Raw genomic sequence first — 25000 nt, 5'->3', positions numbered from 1 at the left:
TGCCATTCACAGTGCACACCGATCACGTGATGTGTGTTGCCATTCACAGTGCACACCGATCACGTGGTGCGTGTTGCCATTCACAGTGCACAGCGATCACGTGGTGCGTGTTGCCATTCACAGTCCACACCGATCACGTGGTGCGTGTTGCCATTCACAGTGCACAGCGATCACGTGGTGCGTGTTGCCATTCACAGTGCACACCGATCACGTGGTGTGTGTTGCCATTCACAGTGCACACCGATCACGTGGTGCGTGTTGCCATTCACAGTGCACACCGATCACGTGGTGCGTGTTGCCATTCACAGTGCACACCGATCACGTGGTGCTTGTTGCCATTCACAGTGCACACCGATCACGTGGTGCGTGTTGCCATTCACAGTGCACACCGATCACGTGGTGCTTGTTGCCATTCACAGTGCACAGCGATCACATGGTGTGTGTTGCCATTCACAGTGCACACCGATCACATGGTGTGTGTTGCCATTCACAGTGCACACCGATCACGTGGTGCTTGTTGCCATTCACAGTGCACACCGATCACGTGGTGCGTGTTGCCATTCACAGTGCACACCGATCACGTGGTGCGTGTTGCCATTCACAGTGCACACCGATCACTCACGCGCATCCGGCTGGCTGCATCTGCATAGGACAGACGCACAAAGACAAAGATCTCCCATATAGACTTTACCATCCTTTTGGGGCAAGTGCTGTTAGCACGCGCACACGCGCGTGTTGGTACCATGCACCCGGCGAGTAGGCGAGGCCTTGGCAGTTGTGTGTTTGTGTTTATTTACTTTTAAACAGTTTCAGCCTTCAAGTCGAATTCCCAAGGACGACTTCCCCGCTCAGCCTGATGAAGGTGGCGGCGAGCGAGCGCCTATTCTGTAGACTTCGCACAAACTACAACCACAAACTAAAACCACAAACAACAACCACAAACGACAAACCCCATCCTCCCTCGCCGGGTGCGCAGAGCAAGCAGCTGGTTGTAGAGGGCTCGAGAATGAAAGTGCACTCCCCTCCCTCCCACCGCCGAGCACGCGATTCGAATAATTGCGACAACAGAACAAGAATCTTAAAAAAAACACAAAGATTCGTGCGTTGCGAAGAGTTCGATGAGAGGGGAGAGGTCGGAGAGTGCGTGAAGTGAAGTCGAGTGAGATGAGATGGGAGGCATGGGCTGGCAGTGTCAAGCTACCCTGGACCAATGCTGGGCGAACTTCCCTCCGTAGTAGGAGTTTCTGTTATACCGCGATAGCTATTTCGGGAGTCGAGTTTACGGGGGCGGGGGATGCATTCGAGCGGCACACAACGGGAGCACGCGGCACGAGGCACCATTGGTGAAGTGTCGCTCGGAGCGCCCGCAAGGATTGCGCCCCACAGCCAGTGCTACTAATGTCGCTACGGGCTCCGCACTTTCAAGGCCCCCCGCGCCAAATGCTTTCAAGCCATCAATTCCGGTTCAGTGATTCTGCACTTGCTCTATTACTATAGTACTATACCGCCTTCAACTTTTACGAACGACTGGGTGTTTAAGGTTAGCGATGAGTCGTATTATCTGGCTGCATAGCGAGTGAAAACATACAATAACTTTACAAAGCAAGTACAAATTTGTGTTTTAATATTTACGTGTGTTTGTTTCAGGGCCCCTTTATAACGTCATGCTCCAGGCCCCGCACGAGTTTCACCCGGCACTGACCACGTGGCGAGGGGGCGCCGAGGCCGTGGCGGAGGTTTAATCTCTCGCGGGGGGCAAATCGGCTCCGTCTCGACCTCCCTGCGCCATCAGAGTCGTCGGCCACGGGCCCTGGCAGCCTCTCGTCGTCACCGTCGCTATCGCGCTCGTTGTGGACCCCCAGATTGCTTGGCGATACAGCACGGGCAGTGGAGTGTTGTGCACTAACTCCCAATAACAAACAGATCAATCTTGACTCAACAAAAATAAAAATCGGCACATTGGTCAATGGCACCGTAACATAAAAAAAATGATGGGAAAAATACCGATAACAGAGGTTTTTTGTTGCTGCTTGGGGTTCGATCGCGTAAATATAAATGTGTCGTTTAAACCCGCCACCACCCGACACAGCCAATTGGTACGGGTTGTCACGTAAAGAGAACGTGCCATAAAAATATCGAAATTTGAAAACGAATTTCCTGCCTAAAATATTTAAAAATGCACCAACACATGGGATCGACTTTTTATTTATTTTTAACAATAATGTCTAATAGTGTATTGTATTAGATTGCTCTGTTTTTTCTTTTTTTACCTTTTCTTGTTTCATCGTATGTAATGGCAGAGATTAGGGATTTATAAAGTACAACCATAACCACAATAATCTATTTTATAGCAATATATTGGGGGGGGGGGGCATTTTGAGCATATTTGAATATTGGGGGTGATGTGTCCCCCCAATATCTATAATAATTACGGCCTTGCCGCTCACCACTGATGCTAGCCGTGGTCAGGGATCGAACTGAGGACGCCAGCACACCGTGCTCGCTCACCGCTGTGACGACACCGCTCGTAATCATGATACCGTATCGCTTAAAGTGATCGACGATTACATTACAACGAAAGTATTGAAATACTCCAGCACCAGCTGCGTCATCGTGGGAAGTGCCACGCGGAGATTACGGGGTCAACCTGCCCACGACCATCAGTGGAAACATCAATCGCGTTAACACGAGGGTCGCGACCCCAAAACGTCAGCCAATTGTATATGCAAATATTGTTGTTGTTGTTGTTGTTCTCTTGAACATGTAAATAGCGTTGTCAACCCGCTGCTGGACGATGTTAGGGGTTGGTGAAGACGGATTGGTGAAGATGGACTGGTGAAGATGGATTGGTGAAGATGGATTGGTGAAGATGGATTGGTGAAGATGGATTGGTGAAGATGGATTGGTGAAGACGGAATGGTGAAGATGGAAGCACGGTGCACTAAAGGATTCCGACCTGTGGGTCGCCACCCTAAGCAGCACCTGGTGTATGCATTCGCGGGCACTCATCCAGGCACTATCCGAGGTCAAACACCGCTTAGCTTCTGTGCGTAAACACAAGACGCAATCTACACGATCCACAGCACCCACAGTGAGTCCAGCAAACAAAAAGATCCTCCGGATAGCCTGAGCAAGACTGTTGGGGCAAGTGCCATTAGCGAGCGGCACCACGGCCGGCCGCCTTTGTCACCCCACGTTTGATGTTTGCACACCGCACCAGGTACTCATTTAAGGCTGAGTCGGCGTAAAGGGAGGGTCAAGCCCGGTTCAGATATTCATCGCTGATGTTGGATTAATGAATGAACACACAAAAGAAAGATCCCCCCCTATAACCTTAACAGAATGTTGGGGCAAGTGCTGTTAGCGAGCACCTCTGAAGGCCGCAACGACACACGAGGGATGGGTGGCCAGCACCACGCCCGACCGCCTTTGTCTCCCCTAGTGGCGATGTTTACAAATCGCAGCAAGTACTCATTTGAGGCTGAGTCGACCTTGGGGAGGCCCAGTGCCGGTTCAGATAATCGTCACCGATGTTGGTCATGAGCGGGAATAGTGCAATTCTGGCTATCGCCTGATGAGGCTGGTAGTAATCACCAGCGAAACGTCGGACTCGAGTTGTAAATGTTGTGGGTTTACTCTCCAACACACAATCAGTTAGTGCTGAACTAGTAACCAATTGGCACGGGGACACAAAGGCGGTCGCCCGTCGTGGAACTGACGGCCACACCACCCCCGCCGCAGCAGGGCCGTCTCCAGCCCTCCCGCGTGCTCGCTAACAGCACTCTGCCCAACAGCTTCTGGAGGCTACACGGGGGAACTTTATACGCGTGGCTGTGAGCGTGCCGGTCATCTCAGTCAGCCAACCCACGTGACCTCCCTGCCCGCGAACCTTCGACACTTCGCGTGGCCTCGAGGTGCACCGCACCTGGCACAAGCGCCGTGGTGGTTGGTGTTGTGCGTTTGCTCGCACGTGGTGGGTGTGTTCGGCACTGGGGAGACAAGGGCGGCCGGGCGTGGTGCTGGCCGTCCACCACCCTCGTGTTGTGAGGGGTGGAGACGGGGGGGAGGGGGGGAGGGGTGGAGACAGGGGGAGGGGTGGAGACAGGGGGAGGGGTGGAGACAGGGGGAGGGGTGGAGACAGGGGGAGGGGTGGAGACAGGGGGAGGGGTGGAGACAGGGGGAGGGGTGGAGACAGGGGGAGGGGTGGAGACAGGGGGAGGGGTGGAGACAGGGGGAGGGGTGGAGACAGGGGGAGGGGTGGAGACAGGGGGGGAGGGGGTGAGGGGTGGAGACAGGGGGTAGGGGGTGGGGCAGGGGGGGAGGGGTGGGGGGTGGGGACAGGGGGAGGGGTGGAGGGGGAGTTGATGGATAAAGGAAGCGAAGGCGGCAGGAAGGGAGGAATGGAGGGGGGCAGGAGGGGAAGCAAGAGGGGAGGAAGAGCGAGGAGGGATGGAGGGAGGGAGGGAGGGAGGCGCTGGGGAGGGGGAAGGGAAGGGGTGAGGATGGGGGGGGGGGCGTGGTGGAGCTGCGCTCTGCAGCGGCGGCGGTGGAACCCCCGAGCCGCGCTGCGCATCGCGCTGCTGAGCGCCGCTCGGTGCCTCCACCTCCACCCAGCACGAGCCCCTTGTCCGCCCACGTTCCCCCAGTCCCTGGCGAGGCGAGACGGGTGGCGGTGGTGGTGGTGGTGGGAGACCCCGGGGCTGTTTCACGGTGCGCTCATTGGACCCGCGCGCGCCCAGTGAGTGGCTCTCCCGCTCCCCGCGGGCTTCGTGGCTCCCCCCCCGCGGGCTCCGTGGCTCCCCCCGCGTCATGGACGCGCGCTCGCCGCAGCTCTGCTCGAGGCGCGCTGAGTGTGAACCCTGCGGCCCCTTCTCTGCGCAGGAGGGGAGATTCTCCTCGCCCGCTCGCGACTTCTCCCTGAGCTACCAGCACCACCAGCAACAGCTTCACCGCCACCACCAGCAGCATCATGAGCAGCAGCATCATCATCAGCATCATGAGCAGCAGCATCCTCAGCTGCAGCATCATCAGCTGCACGCCGCTGCTGCTGCTCCGGAGAGCGGCCTCCTCGCTGACGACTCTTCTGAGAGCGAGACGGAGAGTTCGTCCCATCACGACCACGACCACCACCACCACCATCACCACCAGCCGAAGCTCATCCGTAAGGTGTCCACCTCGGGCCAAATCCGCAGCAAGGTACCGACTGTGAATAATCGCCCTGCAGCACTTAGACACTCACATGCAGCACTTAGACACTCACATGCAGCACTTAGACACACGCAGCACTTATACATTCACATGCAGCACTTAGACACTCACATGCAGCACTTAGACACTCACATGCAGCACTTAGACACACGCAGCACTTAGACATTCACACGCAGCACTTAGACACTCACATGCAGCACTTAGACACTCACATGCAGCACTTAGACACTCACATGCAGCACTTAGACACTCACACGCAACACTTAGACACTCACACGCAGCACTTAGACATTCACATGCAGCACTTAGACATTCACACGCAGCACTTAGACATTCACACGCAGCACTTAGACATTCACATGCAGCACTTAGACACTCACGCAGCACTTAGACACTCACACGCAGCACTTAGACACTCACATGCAGCACTTAGACACTCACACGCAGCACTTAGACACTCACACGCAGCACTTAGACACTCACACGCAGCACTTAGACACTCACACGCAGCACTTAGACACTCACATGCAGCACTTAGACACTCACATGCAGCACTTAGACACTCACACGCAGCACTTAGACACTCACATGCAGCACTTAGACACTCACACGCAGCACTTAGACACTCACACGCAGCACTTAGACACTCACACGCAGCACTTAGACACTCACACGCAGCACTTAGACACTCACACGCAGCACTTAGACACTCACATGCAGCACTTAGACACTCACACGCAGCACTTAGACACTCACACGCAGCACTTAGACACTCACACGCAGCACTTAGACACTCACATGCAGCACTTAGACATTCACATGCAGCACTTAGACACTCACACGCAGCACTTAGACACTCACATGCAGCACTTAGACACTCACACGCAGCACTTAGACACTCACACGCAGCACTTAGACACTCACATGCAGCACTTAGACACTCACATGCGATTGCGATTAAAATTTTTTTAAAGACAAGCTTCAGTTCAATATTCACTGTGTAATAGATTAAAAACATGTGATGGAGCATTACCACGTGATGCCATTAAAATAACACATTGTCCTGCGGAGGGAGCTGGTAGGAACGTTGAGTTGCTCGGTCAATGGCCAGGGTCAACGGCGGCGTGGTGTTTTCCGCACATATGCCCGACTGTGAGGGCGGGCACAAGCCGGCGTGAGTAGGTTAAACGTTGAGTTTTATAAGGGCACCACGGGGTGACCAGCCCCTCCCCACCCAGCCCCACCCCTCCCACGCCCAGCCCAGCCCCTCCCCACCCAGCCCCTCCCCACCGTCCGCACCCAGCCTTTCCCCACCCTCCCAGCCCCACCCCTCCCATTTTTGGATGCACGACGGACGGACAGACACAATAATCCCCTGTGGGCTGGTGTAACCAGGAGGTGCCTACCAGTATGAACTGCTCTATATATTCTAATTTAAGGAATGAGAACTTAAAATATATGAATTGCTTCCAACGTGTATTTCTTAAGATGTTGTAATTGAAATAGAACAATCAAACATATAACAATTGCTAAGTTAAATAAATAAAGTTATAATAATAAATAAAACAATTACAATAAGAAAGTAACAGGACTTTTCAAATCGCAAAAAATCGCAGCCTTTGCGATTTGCTAATCGCATTGTTTCAAATTTCGATTTTAAGTCGATTAATCGTCCAGCCCTACTTCTTACCCCCTTCCAAGACGTGCCGGGCAGCGTGGAAGAGCAGGCCAAGTACTCCTCCGAGGTCCTTCCACAGGCAGCGGGAGCGAGTAACACGCTGCAGTGACTCCATCCAGCAGTGGATTTGTCGTGGCTGATGATTCGTAATTGACGGCCCCTTCTTTTGGATCGAGCCCATTACTGGACGAGGGTCGAACTGACAATGCCGCGTCCCTTGACCAATCTTCCCTCGACCATGCTTCACCACGCTGGTCGGCGCGTGTTGGTGACGGGACCGCTCCAGCTCGCACTCGCCACTCAATGCAAGTCGTGCTCTGGGCTGCTCATAGCGCAGTGCGCTAACCGTTGCGCCACCGCTCCATACCCGTACACACATTACACACGGCACACACGCAGTATAAACACCGCACACACACAGTACGCACTTTACACACACAGTACACACACAGTACACGTGTTACACACAGAGTACACACGCGGTACACACACGACACGCAGTACACACATTACACACACAGTCGACACAAGAGTACACACAGTAGACACACAGTGCACACACAGTACACACACACAATATTTCTGCATCTGAGTGGATTAACACCGCATAGTAAGAGCGCGTCTGTGGGTAGAAACACGCGAGTCGCTGGTTCGCGCACCCGCACGGAGCGTGACATTTGTTGCTGTGTTTGATCCTTGATGTTTATTTAATTTTCACCAATATATTACACAGCCATTTGACACATACATCTTAATTATTGGCAATGCGGTATGTTTCATGGAGTAAGGCAATTGGCATATACATCACGTTTAAGTATTAACAATATACGGTATATTATAGAAGAGGCATTATCAACAACAACATGTTACACATGGAAATATTAAATACGTTGTATTGTACCCTTACTTTTGCCACCATGGTGTGTATGTACGTTGAACTTCTTTCGCACCGTACGTAGCCAACCACGTCACACACGCAACGACAGCTCGTACGAACCGTGGCAGTAGGAGATGCTGACACCCTGATGACGATGCACAAATCGAAATGTAATTTTAAAAAACCTCTCCAGTAGCAGTGTGGTGACTGCGGTCATCCAGAACAGAGCACGCTGTGCTGCTAGCGCGGTGGGCAGCAGAGGGCGGTACAGCAAGTAGGTGCGTGAGCCCCAGGTGCCGCCCCACACAAAGCTCAACATCACTCGTTACCAATTTAATTCTTGGCCGAACGCCGCAGTGTGACAGGGCCCTCCTCAAAAGTGAGTCTGGTGAGTCACCGAGACTCGCCGGGAGGAATCCGATGGGCTATAAAGCTCTTTTCACGGGACCTTTAACCTCCGCTTTGAAGCGGACGGCGCGTACGGTAGTCGTGTCTTTAGTGGCTATAACACCGGCAGTATTAACCAGGGCGGCTGCTGCACTCGAACCGTCAGCCGCTACAACGGGCGGTGATCACTCTACCGCTGCGCATCTCCAACACCTCCTTTCCTCGGGACCCGGGGAGAGCGTCAACTGAGTGGATATTATATTCCTGGTTTTTTCGGTAAAGTCACGTAGAAGGGAAATAATAAAATAAAAAATATATAAAACAATAAAATTATCACGACGTTTCGACTGCAACACAAGCAATCATCATCAGGTGTGAAATCCACAGCAAGAAAATTAGAAAAAAGTGGCGTTTTTTTTCTTAACGTCAGCACCACGGACAGCGATTTGGCAGTTGGTCAGATGAACGCAGAGGTGGGACAAAGTCATTGTTATGCAAGTCCAAGTCGAGTCGCAAGTCATCAAATTCATGACTCGAGTCTGACTCGAGTCCAAGTCACATGACTCGAGTCCACATCTCATAGGTGGGACAAAGTCATTGTTATGCAAGTCCAAGTCGAGTCGCAAGTCATCAAATTCATGACTCGAGTCTGACTCGAGTCCAAGTCACATGACTCGAGTCCACATCTCATAGGTGGGACAAAGTCATTGTTATGCAAGTCCAAGTCGAGTCGCAAGTCATCAAATTCATGACTCGAGTCTGACTCGAGTCCAAGTCACATGACTCGAGTCCACATCTCATAGGTGGGACAAAGTCATTGTTATGCAAGTCCAAGTCGAGTCGCAAGTCATCAAATTCATGACTCGAGTCTGACTCGAGTCCAAGTCACATGACTCGAGTCCACATCTCATAGGTGGGACAAAGTCATTGTTATGCAAGTCCAAGTCGAGTCGCAAGTCATCAAATTCATGACTCGAGTCTGACTCGAGTCCAAGTCACATGACTCGAGTCCACATCTCATAGGTGGGACAAAGTCATTGTTATGCAAGTCCAAGTCGAGTCGCAAGTCATCAAATTCATGACTCGAGTCTGACTCGAGTCCAAGTCACATGACTCGAGTCCACACCTCTGGATGAACGAGTCCATCTTTGTTCGGAAAAGAGGAGGGGGGAGAAGAAGAGAATGGAATGCGGTCTGAAAGTCACCGAAAGCGCGAACACAATCAATTAAGACCCGAAATGGTTTATCAAATCCTTCCAGTGATTGCTAAGCCAGAATCCATCTTCTCGGTTGAAATTGTCTTTGTGTTTGTATATGTGGATAGCCTCATGAACGAATCTCTCATGGTAGCCAGATGGCTTGTAGATAACTTCTGTCTTGGAGAAGTCAATGGCATGTGAGCCCACTGAATTGTAACAGTGATCTGCCACGGCCGAGGTGTTGGTCCTACCGTGTTTTAGATCTGCTTTGTGCTCACGGATGCGGTCCGAGACATGTCGTTTGGTTTCTCCAATGTAACTACTACCACAGAGGCAACTCAGTTTGTAGACGCCAGGGTACTGTATGTCCGGAACCACATCTTTTACAGACGGGACCAGATCACGGATTTTATGTACTATGTTTAATCGGACCTGGATCTTGTGTTTATTCAAGATTTTGGAGATCTTTTTTGTGATCCCCACAATGTAGGGTAAGGTGATGGTTTTGAATGGCTCCTCAAGAGGGTCCTTCTTCGTGGTTGGAGTGATGGCTTTGCGGATTGTGTAGTCAGAGTAACCATTAGCTTTAAGAGCTTGGTGTACGTGCTTGAGTTCACTGGCAATGTGTTCCCGGTCAGAGATGCATTGGGCTCTATGGTGCAGAGTCTTGATGAGGGAATTCTTCTGGGATGGATGGTGGTGGGAATCCGGTTTCAGGTAAGCATCCGTATGGGTAGCTTTCCTGTCGACAGTGGTTCATTGAACCATCAGGTCTCTTTTTTATTAGGACATCCAAAAAAGGTAGCTTGCCATCTTTTTCGACTTCCATGGTGAATCTGATGGCTGGGTGTATGGAATTGACGTGGTCGAGGAATTGGTCTAGAGCAGGCCGGCCATGTGGCCAGATGACAAAAGTGTCATCCACGTACCTCTTCCATAAGGTTGGGCGCAGAGTGGCAATGTGGATGGTGTCAGTCTCAAATTTCTCCATGAAAACGTTGGCTACAACTGGAGCTAGGGGGGGGGGGGGGTGGCCCATTGTGGTGCCCTCAGTTTGTTTGTAGAAAGTTCCATTCCAAGTGAAGTATGTATTGGTTAAGCAGTGTCTCACCAGGGGGGTACATCAGTATTCAGTCCTTGATGAACCAAGTCTTCAATGATTGCGATGGTGTCAGGTACAGGAACTTTGGTGAATAAGGAAACTACGTAAAAACTGACAAGCAGGTCGTTTGGGGACAGGGAAATACCCTTGATTAGCGATCCCAGGTGAGTAGAGTTTAGTACCGCAGAGGTGGTTTTTCCAGTGAAAGGCCGCAGGATTTCAGACAAAAAACGAGCCAGTTTATAGGTGGGGGAGTTGATAGTAGAGACAATGGGACTAAGGGGTGTATCTTCATGTATCTATTGTAAGCCATATAATCTTGGTGGCCTGGCAGCAGAAGGTTTCAACGAGAACTGTTTTTGGTTTGATCAATTAATGCGGTTGAATCAGAAATGATTTTGTTGGTTTGTATGACGAGGCTGTTGGTGTATAGCTGCCATCGTTGAGTAATTCTTGAATTTTGTTATATTCTATTTTATCCATGATGACAGTGGCATTGCCCTTGTCGGCTGAGAGGATGACAATGTCATCCCTCTTTTTTATTTATATAATTCAAAACTCTCATCTTTGCTGAGGCTGCTAGCTGGCATTTTAGCGTGTTTGAGGGTTGCAGCGATTTCAGATCTTGCTACGTCTGCAGCGATGTGACCCAGGCCATTGAGAGCCACGTCTACTTGGGCAATGATATCATTAACTGGTATGTGTCTAGGTGTGACTGCAAAGTTTAGCCCTTTAGCTAAAACGGATTTCAGACCATCGGAAATAGAACTGTTACTGCGATTAATTACGACTTTGTTAACATCTAGCTTTTTGATGTGTGGGTCCGGTCTTTTGTTGAAGAGGAGGTTACATTTGGAAATCAAGTTGTCCTTACATTTAGACGACATAGTGGCAGCTGAAGAGGCAGTCATATTGTCTACATGTTCCCAATCCGATGTGGACATTGTTGCCGTCAATTATAAGTGTGATTTGTAGAATGTCTTGTCTAACTGATCTAGTTCGGTGCGTATAAGTCTGATTTTCTCTGAGATAAGAGCTAAGCTAGTTCTGGAAATAATTGGTTTTACATTAGAAGAAGTTACAGCAGCAGAGGTCAGTGTAAATGCGATTGGTATTACCCCAGAGTCGCGGCATATCTTCAGAAAGGTAAGAGACTCGATCAGCTGAGCTTTCTTATCCCGGAGTTTGTTGAAGGATCTCAAAGCTATGTGGAAAAGTTTTCGTGACTGCAGGGATTAATATTTGAGTGAATATTATTACCATTTTCTCTGGATCGTGGGGGTGCCTCTTATTTTCATGAGCGTCTTATGATCCCGAGAGCGCGCTAAGGCACGCGCACACACCAGCGGTAACCACAGCACATTGGGTCAGGCCGACCCAGAGGTCAGATTGACCCAGCATGTTACCAAGTCTTCATTAAAAACTATTTCTTATTTTACGAGGCAAGGCCCACTGATCTGTGTAGCTTCTTTTCAGAAGCGACCTGGCCACAAATCATAGCTCAACGAAGTGGCTTATCATGCGGAAATTTCTAGCAGCCAAATACTCTGATCTATACAATCTATAACGGACGCTGCTATCATCGTGAAATCTTGTGACGGACGACGTATCCCAGGATCGCCCTGAAGGCCTAGGCCTGGCGTGTCACGCAATCTGTGGTACCTTGGGGTCAAATGTGGTTGGTGGCTTATTGCATTCAAATTGTTCGACTGTCATCTTAACCACAACGCCATCGCGTCGCCGCCGTGGCTCGGTATCTGCTCGCTCTCGCCGAGCGAGGTCGACTCCAGAGACGCCAGGAGGAGGTGGAACCACAGACGTGCAGCACGCGCAGCAGCAGCCGGGTGGTGAGCGCCGGCGCTGTCAACAATTGCCCAAGCTCTGTGGTCCTCCGTTCGTGCAGATGTTTTCGGCCAATTAATGAGCGTTCAGACACGTCGGAGGGACCCGGAGAAAATCCACGCGTGCGAGGGGGCAACACTATATCCCGTGAAGAAGGGACGGATGTCAGCCCACACTGCCAAGGCAGAGCACGGCCGCTCCGAAGAGCGGCCGTGCTCTGCCCACGGCAAGGGAGTTTCGCGACATATTGCAATCTGTGTGTGGTCCGCCAACCCTCGCTGCCTCCACAGTGCTCGATTACAGACCACTTGCGTAGCCACCGCCATCCATTGCCGTGAGATGGAGGAAAGTCTCTTGCAGCGAGCAGCGCACCACCCTGTGCAGCTGACGACGGCGCTGCCGCGTGACGATCCCAACGCGTCGTGACATTTCGATGCGCAACTCTTCCCCTTCCGCTGTGCTATTGCGAGCCGCCAGGCACGTGCAGCAAAGGTCAACGTTTACACATTTTTCATTTCAGGGGGAGGACAAGGCAATTTATTTGTACGCGGTGGTGCTATGTACAGGTTGGCCCAAAATTCAGGACACATCGGGTTATTACATTTACATTAACCCTGGCATTAAACATTTTAATCGTTAATTCTTCAAGTTAATATTGTATCTGTTAACACTATTCATATCTATTTGCCTTCTTCCTGTGGGCTCAGTGCTCTGACGCAGCTTTTGCTCCTTTGGGGGGCGACCCAGCCACCTGAGGCCACTGCCTTTCAAGCTTGGGCACTCGCACGGCAACTCGAGTCTGCATAGATGCCATCATCATCATCATTATTATTTTCAAAGGGCAGCTGCCCGCACGTTGCAACGATCAACACAGAAGGAGGTGGCATTTTACGATGCAGCCTCAAGTGATGTCTTGTTGCCATTTACGTAAACTCGGATGAACAAGACTTCGGTGGAGGCCACCGTTGCAGTCAATGAGCGAGTTCTTGTGCGGAGGAACGTCTCTTGCAGCGAGCAGTGCACCACCCTGTGTCACGGAGCGGCCGCCACCACCACCACCACCGCGTGACAATCCTAACGTGCCTTGACGCTCATCACGTGACGCAGAGCTCGCGTGAAGGAGGCGTGGGGCGGTCAGCGCCGTGCCCGCGCCCGGCTTTGCCCCGCCGAGGTTTCGGCCGAAGCGAGCGCGTCCGCTCGGATTTGTTGCGCCGCGCTTCACGGCGCGGGGCGGCTCGTTGTGTTGACCCCGGGCGACCCCCGGGGCGAGGCGACTCGTCCACATGGCCCGTGTCGGGGCGCGTGGCCGCCGAGGACCAATCGCCGGCGTCTCCTTTCGGACGGGGCAGTCCGGGACACCGTTCCGGGAAATGATTTTGGCCGCGCCACGTCCATCTCGCCTTTATTTGTGGTCGTGGATTGTATAAACCTGTTCGTAGGCTTATAGGATTATGGGGTAAATTATAACGATGTAGAATTACGACGGACAGCTGTGCCTTGTATTCTAGCGGTGGGGCCTGATGCCGATAATCCGTATTCCCTGACCCTGCCAGCTGAGCAGTGATTCGGAAACATCGAGTGACAAATTAAGTCGAGGCGCTGCAACGCAGTAGGGCAGCACCACTGATAGCGCTGCAGGGAAGAAGCAATAACGCTTCTTCAATTGAGCGACGTTCTAAGAAAAGCCAATGCGTTGGTATTCGCGGTTGTGTTGTGTGGCTGTCCCGTGGTGCCACAGTGGCTAGGAGATGTTAACTCCCTCGCCTGGTATACAGGAGGTCGTGGGTTCTGACGCCTGCTGCTGTATATTTGGCGTTTGCATCTTCTCCCCGTGGTTTTTTCTCCGGGTCCTCTGGTTTTTCCATTCCACGTTTAGAATCAACACCACGCGTTTAGAGGATTTGGCTCCTGCTATACATTTTACGTAATAAGCCACTTCGCTGAGCTATCATTTGTGGCCAGGTCACTTTTGAAAAATAGCTACATAGCTCAGTGGCCCTATCTGGTAACATCAAAAGTGTGCAGTTGTTCATGTTGTGCCGTGTGCTGTTCGGCATTGGATGCATTTAGTTTCTGCAGAAGCACGTGGAGCGAAACGTCGGACATTGTGCCGAACTACTCGTGCGGTACGACGAGAATGTACGCATTGGAAGGTTATCGGAACTTTGGAGGGAGTTCCAAAGCCAGCAAATAAGAACCAACGCCGTTCTTGAGTCGAGCTGGGTAATAGGAACTCGATCAGGGGATAATTAAGCATATTCACAGTGCCATTATGAAGATATGCTATATGCAGCAGCATGCGTAATGCCAATTGAGTAATTTGCAGGTAGTTATTCTGCCGCGTGGTGTTTCGGCCAACAGCAGTGGCATTGTGTGGCCTCATTCGGAGGAAACCAGTGGGCCAGGAATAACCCGCGGCGCAGAGCAGGGGCCGAGAACGACGATCAGAGTGCACAGAGACGGCGCGCCAGAGTCGGGAGTCGAACCCGGGGAGTGTGGGTGTGGGGTGGAGAGGGGGGTGGGTGGAGAGGGGGGGGTGGGTGGAGAGGGGGGGGGGTGGGTGGAGAGGGGGGGTGGGTGGAGAGGGGGGGGGTGGGGTGGAGAGGGGGGGGGTGGGTGGAGAGGGGGGGGGGTGGGTGGAGAGGGGGGGGGTGGGTGGAGAGGGGGGGTGGGTGGAGAGGGGGGGTGGGTGGAGAGGGGGGGTGGGTGGAGAGGGGGAGTGGGTGGAGAGGGGGAGTGGGTGGAGAGGGGGAGTGGGTGGAGAGGGGGAGTGGGTGGAGAGGGGGGGGGGGGTCAGCCGCGTTACGTCACGGCGTTCAGGGGGTCACAGACCCTTCTCCTGCTCCCGGTGCTCTGTCAACTTCGCGGTTAAATCATCCCGCGACCGTGACGCCATCTCCTCTTCCACCTCCTCCACCACCTCCTCCTCCACCTCCTCCTCCAGCTCCTCCTCCACCACCTCCTCCTCCACCGCCTCCACCTCCTCCCTCCACCTCCTCCACCACCTCCACCACCTCCACCACCTCCTCCTCCACCTCATCCACCTCCTCCTCCACCTCCTCCACCACCTCCTCCTCCACCACCGCCTCCACCTCCTCCACCACCGCCTCCACCCCCTCCTTCCTCCCTCCCGAGCACCGCCAGGCGCTAAAGATAGCGTGCGCGTGAGAACGGCGCGCGGGGAAGCGTCGCGTTCGCGTCTCGAGAAACAGGCGCGCGCGTGGAGGCGGGCGGCGAGGAGGAGTCGCAGGCTCGAGGTTTAAAACGGGACGGCTTTGGCTGCTTGTCCGAACAAATATTTAGACGGCGAGGGGGGGGGGGCGGTGGGAGCGGGGGGGGGGGTAGCGCAGCCTTTGGAACGCCTTTGTTGTTTCTAGATTTGAAGCTTTCGTGACTGCAAGTATTCATATTCTTAGGTTTTTTCGGTAAAGTCACGTAGGTAAAAAGCAAGCGTGCTGTGACGGTTCCACCTGAAGACGGAAGCTTGTGTTGCCTCCGAAACGTCGTGATTTTTATTTTATTTTTATTTTACTTTTATTAATTTTAATTTTAATTGTTTTGCCGTTGTTTGTGCGCTCAAGCAGACGAGCAGCCTCTGGCTTTTATTTATCGGGGAGGGAAGCGGCGACATTCCTACAGGAACTGTTTAAGGACCCCCCCCCACCCCTGCCCCACCCCCAACACCCAATTCTGAATCTGTCTGTATGTCTGAGGAATCCGATGAGCTATGAAGCTCTTTTCTCCAGCCAGCGGCAGGGGCCCCATTTTCCCTCCCGCGAGTTGCGACGTTTTTACTTTGTGCCACGAGGCTGCGCTTGGCGATGCGCGCATTCGTTCAGCGAAAGTCGGTGGGCGGCTTTGTGATGCTAATGCTCGACTTGTTACGCCATCAATTCGAGAGTCTGTTAGTATCATTATTATTCAGCCGTCGAGGAAGCCTCTCCACCGAGTGCTCTTCCACCGGTGACAATAATAATGATGATGTGTGCTTGGCTTATGATAATTGGGTTTTTACCCTTTTATCTGGCAACAAAACTGACACCTTTTTTTACAAGGAGTCATGTTTGCATTGACCACAATACCTGCGGTCGGAATGCAAACAAAAAATACAACTCTGATAATGTATGCACTGTCCTTGAAATTGGTTGGTCCACACCAGAGACAGCTTTCCTTAGAGCCTAGTCTCGCATGGTGTTGGACAGTGCATACATTATCACCCTCAAAGACAAAGATCGCACGTCCCGTGTAGCCTCAAGTGGCTGTTGGGGCGAGTGTTGTTAGCGAGCACCTATGGCGCCGCCTCTGTCTCCCGAGTGTCGCGGTTAACACGCCTCGCATCCGCGACTGGGAGGCCGAGGGACCGGTTCAGATCATTGCCGCCGCTGGTGTTCTTGGCAGCCACGAGCGGTTCGAATCGAACTCGGCTCGCCGGGTTCGTGGCGAAGCTTTGACAGGCTACTGGGGGCAAGTGCCGTTAGTAGCGAGTAGCAGCAGCAGCAGCGCCTGTGGAGGCAGAGCCGGCCCAGCCACTAAGCGACCCTTGCAATTGCAAAGGGCCCCGTGGCCAGCAGAGGGCCCCCTAGAGTCACTGCTAGCTAGTGGGTGAAAAAAAATCATACATCAAAGGGGCCTCCAACCAAATTTTGCTTAGGGCCCCCAAAGGTCTAGGGCCGGTTCTGTGTGGAGGCTACCAGCACTGTGGTACAACACGGGGGGTGGTGGTGGGGTGGGTGGCCAGCACCACACGCGGACAGAGCGAGCAGCCGAGCTCTCACGGCTGCGCCCACGGCGTGGTCGGTGGTCGGTGGTCGAGGCCGGACACTTCGCGACCTCCGCGGACTCAGCCGCGAGACGCGCGTGGCCACACGTCGCGGTGGGCAGTGAGGAGCTCCCGTCGTGACGCCACGCACGGGGCTCACGGAGACGGGCGAGTGAAGGTCGACAGTATGGGGGTGATGGGGGTGGGGGGGGTGATGGTGATGGGGTGGGTGGGGGTCGGGTGATAGGGGTGGTGGGGGTGGAGTGATGGGGGTGGGTGGGGGTGATGATGGGGTTGGGGGGTGATGGGAATGATGGGGGTGGGTGGGGGTAGGGTGATGGGGGTGGGTAACGAAGTAAACAAAAATCACCGCCACCACCACCTCGACCCCCGCCACCACCTCCACCACCTCCACCACCACCACCACTACCCCACCACCACCACTTCCACCCCCACCACCCCCACCACCCCCACCACCACCCCCTCCACCCCCCCTCCACCCTCCCCCCCTCCACCGGAGGGATCCGGGAAACCGCGTTGCTATTTCGAGCCCTCACCTCCGTGCCAAAAATAGCCACGGCGCTTTGCGGAGGCTGGGGAGGAGGTTCGCTTGAGGAACGAATTGGAGCGGATGAGAGTGGTGGTGGTGGTGCCGCTGCTGTTGCTGCGTTAGAGGGGGGGGGGTAGGGAAGGGATGCTGGGAGCTGGGGAGGAGGAGGAGGTGCTGGGGGTGATTCGGCAAGGGTCCCCCCCCACCACCATCACCTCTGGGTGGGGTTTGCCGAGAGGACCCCCGTGGTGGTGGTGGTGGCGGTGTCACAGCGCCGATGCGGGGAGGGCAGGAGACGCGGCAGCAGCGAAAGCGGCTCCGAGATGATGGCGGTGGTGGTGGTGGCGGTGGCGGCGGTGGCGGTGGCTGCCTACGAGTGACGGGTTGGGAAGAGAGCCTTGGGGGGCGGCGGAGAGGAGACGCGCGGCGTGGCCGCTGGAAGGGGTCGTGGGAGCATCCCTCGAGTGACGCGGCATGGCTTGGAAGGTTGGTTCGGGGGGGGGGCGGCCCCCCCAGTCCCCCCACACACACAAACGGGGGGCGAGGGGCTTGAGGGGTAGCCGCGCGTTCCGCAACACCGCCACGCGATTGCGTTCGAGCTCGGAGTATCGCGCTGTATGCTTGGAGGGGGCTTTTTGATGGAATTCATAAACCACGTGTCAAGATGTGGGGGGGGGGGGGGGGGCTGGAGCGGTGGCACAGCGGTTAGCGGCGCTCCGCTGCTGTCAACCCACGAGGGCGACCTGGGTTCGACCCCCCCCCCGTACGAGCCACGGCTGACACGAGCGAGCGGGGTTGGTAGACATCCTGGACGCTGCGTCGATCTTCATCCTCCCCACCCCCCTTCCCGCGACCACGTGGCCCGCACCCATCTGCAGCACTGATGGACCAGCGCGGTGAAGTATGGTCAAAAACAAGCCCCCGCCCTGTGGTGAGGAGGCTTTCATCCATCCAGCAGTGGGTCGAGGCGGAGACGTGCGAGCACGCGACTTGCATCGCGCGCGAGATTGGGGGCTGCGTGTGTCTGTGTCGATGGTTGTGCTATTGGTGGTTGTGTAGATGGACGTCGCTTCACTGCTGTGTTCAGCTGCCGCAGTCACCTGCCGCGTGACGTTCGCTTCAGCATGAACAATGTATTGTGTGGACACACTCCGCACGGCATGGATATCCACTGCTGGATGAGGGCCTGCCCACGCCCGTAGGGCTGGTGGTGGGTGGGTGGGGGGGTATTTAACCATACTTCACCACGCTGGTCGGTGCGGGTTGGTGATCTCACGGAGCATCGACGCGGGAGCGTAGAAGTACAGCGCAACAATGGATTGCACCGGCATTGCCCACACCACGTCGCGTCGCAGCCGTCCATAGCAACCTCCACGCGCTGTTTTGTGTTTCGGAGTTTGCTGTCCTTCCCCCGGCACCTCCCATTAACAGGGTTGGCTACGTACGGTGCGAAAGAAGTGCAACGTGCACACACGCATCGTGGTCATACCCAGCGTGACACTTGCAGGCTGCAGCTGGCCGCGCATGCGACTCCGAACAACAGGGAGGGACTTCACTTGGCATGCCTCATCCATCGTGTGAGCACGTGCGGCACGCGTACCATGAGAGGAATATGGGCTCCAATGATGAGATGATTATCGTGTGCTGTGAAGAAGGGTCGTTTACCGAAACGTCGACTTTTATTATATATTTTTTTACATTTGCCGCCACAGTGTTGAGTTTCATTATTTATTTTGTGTGTGCACGTATCACCACTGCCAATGCGAGCATCGCCAAATCATTTGTCTAGAATTACAGTATTAACGATTTTGCGTTTCTTATTTTCCTAGTGGTAGTGCCTTACGCCGACAATCCCCTAGCAGCGTTTCGGAAGGGAAAACAGAAAATATCTCGCGAGAAGTTGCAAGTCCACCGTGTCCACTCCATCGCAGGGATTTGCCCATAACAGGTCATCTGTATTCCAGTGGGCAGACCTGACGACATTGCGTGTTGCCCCCCCACGTGCTCAGCTTTACCGCGTTCTTCCGAGTGGACGGGCGCTCCGCAAAGTCAGACGCTCACCGCAGCCGGAGCCTCTCTGTGTCAGTGGCGAACACAAAAGTGTGGCCACTGACACACGCACGAACACACCTTTACCCGCATTGACGAGACGCACCTTTAACTTTTGCTGTAACAAAAAATTGGTGTTTTAAAAATAAGTGTCACCTTATCTGGAGAATACGGTAGGATGGATGTTTGTGTGCGTGTGGGAGGGGAGTGGTGGCGCAGCAGTTAGTGCGTTGTGCTCCGTTCCCGGCAAAGACTTGGAGAGTTCCGACTCTCGCTCACGGCCACCAACGCCCGTGACGATTATCTGAACCGGTTCTAGGCCACCCCTAGGTCGACTCAGTGTCAAATGCGTACCTGGTGCGATGTGTGAACAATCGCGACTCGGGAGACAAAGGCGGCCGAGCGAGGTGTTGGCAAACCATCATCACCTCGTGTGCTCGCTAACAACACTTGCCCCAACAGTCTGTTGAGGTTACACGGGGGTTCTTTGTGTTTAATATGTGGCGCACGTGCTCTCAGCGAGCACTGCATTCAATGAGCACGAAGGACACAGCAGGAGCTGTCAGTGTCACTGATGTCGAGTGATTTGATGTGGAATGCACTGTCGGTTTTGCAGATTTGTTTTCAATCATGAAGTAAGTCCTTTCAAATCCAAGCCACGTCGTTTTTTCGCTATCTGGCGCGCATTGCGCCATAGAAGTACAGTATAACAACGAGTCTTGCTGATGTTTAAGTTAAATTAGCTTGAAGAATCTAAGTTGCTGGAGAAGTTCATGATATTGTCCTTGTTACGTTTTATGCTGCGGATAGTCGCTTCACCCATGCCGTAACTTGCTGCAAGATCCATAGCAGAGGTGTTTTGGGTCAGATCGCGTAAATATAAACGCGTCGTGAAACCCGCCACCACCCGACACAGCCAATCAGTAAGGTTTGGCACGTAAACAGAACGTGCCAACTCAGCCTGTACACAACACTGACCGTCTAACACTGACGGCGCTGACTGGGATAGCCAACTGCCATCCTTCGTAGCGCATCTAGCGGACACGTTTAGCGACGACGAGATGACGACGACGACGACCTGGGACTGCACGACGGGGATCCCACTCCAGCAACAGCCCCGAGCTCCCGCACACGGACCCCTCTCACACTCCCAGCAGGGCCCCAATGGGGGTGGTGAGTGGCACTTTATTTTAATAAAATTTTTATTTTACCAGGTAAGGCCCCACTGAGCTATAGAGCTCCTGTTCAGGAGCGACCTGGATATCACCAACGATCGCTCAACGAAGTGGCTTCATGTCATCACGGTGGACAATTGTAGCAGTAGCCAAGAGCTGGTCTCCTGACCAGGTATCGGCAACCAAAATAACAAGAAGAGCCGGTTTCTTTCGAATTCAGTAACACAAAGCCCCCCCACAATATTTCAAGAGCTGGGTCGGGATCGAACCCACGACCTCCTGCATACCCGGCAAGGCGGTTCACATCTCGCAACCGTGGCACCCCGATATATTATGTTTAAATCACCCACAGTAATAACCAGGGTGGCCGCTGCATTCGAACCGTGAACCTTTGCAATGCTACCGCTGGGCCACGTCTCCCCGCACAAAGCGCGCCATAACTAAACACACGAGTTTTCTTTTCTAATCACATAGTAGTGGTGACACGTGGTTTAACATCCTCCCTTGCCTATGCTGTTTCCGGCAGTTCACCAGCAGTGGCTCAAGCAAGCCCGACCCTGCTGATGAGACACTGAATGTCAGAACCGGTGCAGAACTTGCTTGTATTAAACCGGTGCTGCTGATGGGATCCACTTCCTGAATGCCGTGTGGCTGACGGAATGCCTAAAGAAATCACTGATATGTGGAGGAGGCATCATATCAGTTGATATAACTTTGTTATGGCCCTCCTGGATCATCACCTTTCATCCATGCCATTGACGACACGGGTGAATGAGACGACAAGGGGGTGTTATCTGTTTTGTCAATAACATTCTGGACGAGGACGGCTTCACGATCGCGTCTCGTGTTTTAAGCATCGCCTTACATCGCCCTTAAAGAAACGAAACCGATTTTTTTGTTTTACATACTAAATATTGTTAATTAGTCGAATGCAATTACAGGCTTCTCACGACGTAGGCTTGTTAATCCACAAAGGGTCACTGTCGCGAGAGATTAGGCCGACTGCTGAGAGCAGGTGGAGGGAGTAGAGTGAGTGAGTGAGAGCTGGTGGAGGGAGTGGAGTGAGTGAGTGAGTGTAGGGAGTGGAGGGAGTGGAGTGAGTGAGTGAGAGCAGCTGTAGGGAGTGGAGGGAGTGGAGTGAGTGAGAGCTGGTGGAGGGAGTGGAGTGAGTAGAGTGAGTGAGTGAGAGCAGGTGGAGGGAGTGGTTGGAGTGGAGTGAGAGCTGGTGGAGGGAGTGGAGGGAGTGGGGTGAGTGAGTGAGTGAGAGCTGATGGAGGGAGTGGAGGGAGTGGAGGGAGTGGGGTGAGTGAGTGAGTGAGAGCTGATGGAGGGAGTGGAGGGAGTGGGGTGAGTGAGTGAGAGCAGGTGGAGGGAGTGGAGGGAGTGGGATGAGTGAGTGGTTGAGAGCAGGTGGAGGGATTAGAGTGAGTGGAGGGAGGTGAGTGAGTGAGAGCAGGTGGAGGGAGTGGAGGGAGTGGAGTGGTTGAGAGCTGGTGGAGGGAGTGGATGGAGTGAGTGAGTGTAGGTGAGTGAGTGAGTGTAGGTGAGTGAGTGAGTGTAGGTGAGGTGAGTGAGTGAGTGTAGGTGAGTGAGTGGAGGTGAGTGAGTGTAGGTGAGTGTAAGTGAGTGAGTGAGTGGAGGTGAGTGTAAGTGAGTGAGTGAGTGGAGGTGAGTGTAAGTGAGTGAGTGGAGGTGAGTGAGTGGAGGTGAGTGGAGGTGAGTGAGTGTAGGTGAGTGTGAGTGAGTGAGTGGAGGTGAGTGAGTGTAGGTGAGTGAGTGAGTGTAGGTGAGTGTGAGTGTAGGTGAGTGAGTGAGTGTAGGTGAGTGAGTGTAGGTGAGTGTAGGTGAGTGGAGGTGAGTGTGAGTGAGTGTAGGTGAGTGTAGGTGAGTGGAGGTGAGTGGAGGTGAGTGAGTGAGTGGTTACGTCCATGATGGGCTGCAGGGTGGCGCCTGCGGTGACGCCGGCGCCTCGCAGCCAGAGGCGCTGGGTTCGAGGCCCGACTGGGGACAGTGTCTGCGTGCAGTCCCGTCAGTGTTCTTCCCCCTGTTTCTGTTTGGGGTTTCTCCGGATTCTATCTCCGCTCCCCCCTCCCCCGTAGGTGAAGATCAGATACAAAAATGTTCCATAATAGAGGTTTTTTGTGGATTGGATCGTGTAAATATATAAACGTGTCGTTACACCCGCCACCACCCGACACAGCCAATTAGTAAGGTTTGTCACGTAAACAGAACGTGCCAATGCGTTACTCGTACAGCACACCGGTGTATAATGATAATAATAACAACGATACGAATACATGTTAATTATGCGAGGAGATTAGGCAATCGGATTTGTTGAGAAAGAAAGAAAAATTGCCCAATGGCCCAGTGAAGCCTGGGCACCTCTCAGTGTGAGTCTTAGTGGGGTCAAGGCTCCTCTCAGTGTGAGCCTTAGTGGGGTCAAGGCTCCTCTCAGTGTGGGCCTTAGTGGGGTCAAGGCACCTCTCAGTGTGAGCCTTAGTGGGGTCAAGGCTCCTCTCAGTGTGAGTCTTAGTGGGGTCAAGGCTCCTCTCAGTGTGAGTCTTAGTGGGGTCAAGGCTCCTCTCAGTGTGAGCCTTAGTGGGGTCAAGGCACCTCTCAGTGTGAGTCTTGATGGGGTCAAGGCTCCTCTCAGTGTGAGCCTTAGTGGGGTCAAGGCACCTCTCAGTGTGGGCCTTAGTGGGGTCAAGGCTCCTCTCAGTGTGAGTCTTAGTGGGGTCAAGGCTCCTCTCAGTGTGAGCCTTAGTGGGGTCAAGGCACCTCTCAGTGTGAGCCTTAGTGGGGTCAAGGCACCTCTCAGTGTGGGCCTTAGTGGGGTCAAGGCTCCTCTCAGTGTGGGCCTTAGTGGGGTCAAGGCACCTCTCGTGAGTGGCAGATCCACAGCAGGAGGGGAAGGGGGGGGGGGGGGGCAACCCTACCCACCACCCCCCTTGCACCCCTAAATATTAATTTTATTTATATATTTACCACAGAGAACACGCAGGATTTTATTTATTTCGTAAATTACTGTCGGGCACTCTTTAAAAGGCTCGTGATTCCCCCTAGGGGGCGACATCTATATCCGCCTCTGCCCCTCGTTCCACGCGCTGACACGAGACGCATTACGCGAGCGCTGCCCCCCCCCGCCCCCCCCCCACGGGACACCGAACGACCATCGTAGTGATGCAAAAACTTCTGCCGCGGTCTATTTTCACTTTATTCATTTTTCTCCCAGAATACAAAACAGGCGCTCGCGACGACGACCCCGCCGCTGCTGCTTTGTGCGTCCGATGTTGCGCACGGCTAACCAGAGCCCGCTCCTCCTCTCTCCCCCTCCTCCTCTCTCCACCTCAACTCCTCCTCGTCACAGACGAGCGTGCGAGAGGGTTTCCTGATGAAGCAGACGAGTTCGTTCCAGCGGTGGAAGCGCCGCTACTTCAAGCTGCGCGGACGCACCCTCTACTACGCCAAGGACGCCAAGGCGAGTGCCCGACCCCCCCCCCCCCCACTCACGCCAAGGGTAGTGCACCACCACCTGCACCACCACCTGCAACACCCACACCAAGGGTAGGGCACCACCTGCACCAAGAGTAGGGCACCACTCACACCAAGGGTAGTGCACCACTCACACCAAGGGTAGTGTACCACCTGCACCAAGAGTAGTGCACCACCCACGCCAAGGGTAGTGCACCACCCACGCCAAGGGTAGTGCACCACCCACGCCAAGGGTAGTGCACCACTCACACCAAGGGTAGTGCACCACTCACACCAAGAGTAGTGCACCACTCACACCAAGGGTAGTGCACCACTCACACCAAGGGTAGTGCACCACCTGCACCAAGAGTAGTGCACCACCCACGCCAAGGGTAGTGCACCACTCGCACCAAGGATAGTGCACCACCCACACCAAGGGTAGTGCACCACTCACACCAAGAGTAGTGCACCACCCACACCAAGGGTAGTGCACCGTTCACGTGCAGGCAGGAAGCGACGACTCACACCCTGTCTGTGCCTCGCGTGCACGTGAGCGGCGTGTCGCGTGTGCAGTGCTCTCAGCCTTGTCCAGACCACCAACTCAAAGGAGTTGCAAGCGTCACTCGCTCTCTGTCAGCAGCTGTCTCTGAAGGGAGGGCCACATGGTCAGCACTTTCTGGTTGATGGTCTAAATAATAATAAT

The 25000-nt window shown here is 53.9% G+C and overlaps 1 protein-coding gene across 1 annotated transcript in view; it reads left to right on the top strand.

Moving 5' to 3' along the window:
* Positions 1-4549: 4549 nt before the first annotated feature.
* Positions 4550-25000, top strand: part of LOC144734462 (diacylglycerol kinase delta-like) — a 70074-nt gene continuing 49623 nt past the window's right edge. Inside the window, exons 1-2 of the mRNA XM_078616656.1 lie at positions 4550-5196; positions 24194-24304. Coding sequence (XP_078472782.1) covers positions 4810-5196; positions 24194-24304 — 498 coding nt within the window. The 5' untranslated portion in view covers positions 4550-4809. The remainder of the gene's footprint in view (positions 5197-24193; positions 24305-25000) is intronic.

This window comes from Lampetra planeri, chromosome 51 (assembly GCF_965212315.1).
Source record: "Lampetra planeri chromosome 51, kcLamPlan1.2.h2, whole genome shotgun sequence".
NCBI lineage: Eukaryota > Metazoa > Chordata > Hyperoartia > Petromyzontiformes > Petromyzontidae > Lampetra > Lampetra planeri.
The sequence above is the reverse complement of the archived record's forward strand: the minus strand, read 5'-3'. Positions and strand labels throughout refer to the sequence as shown.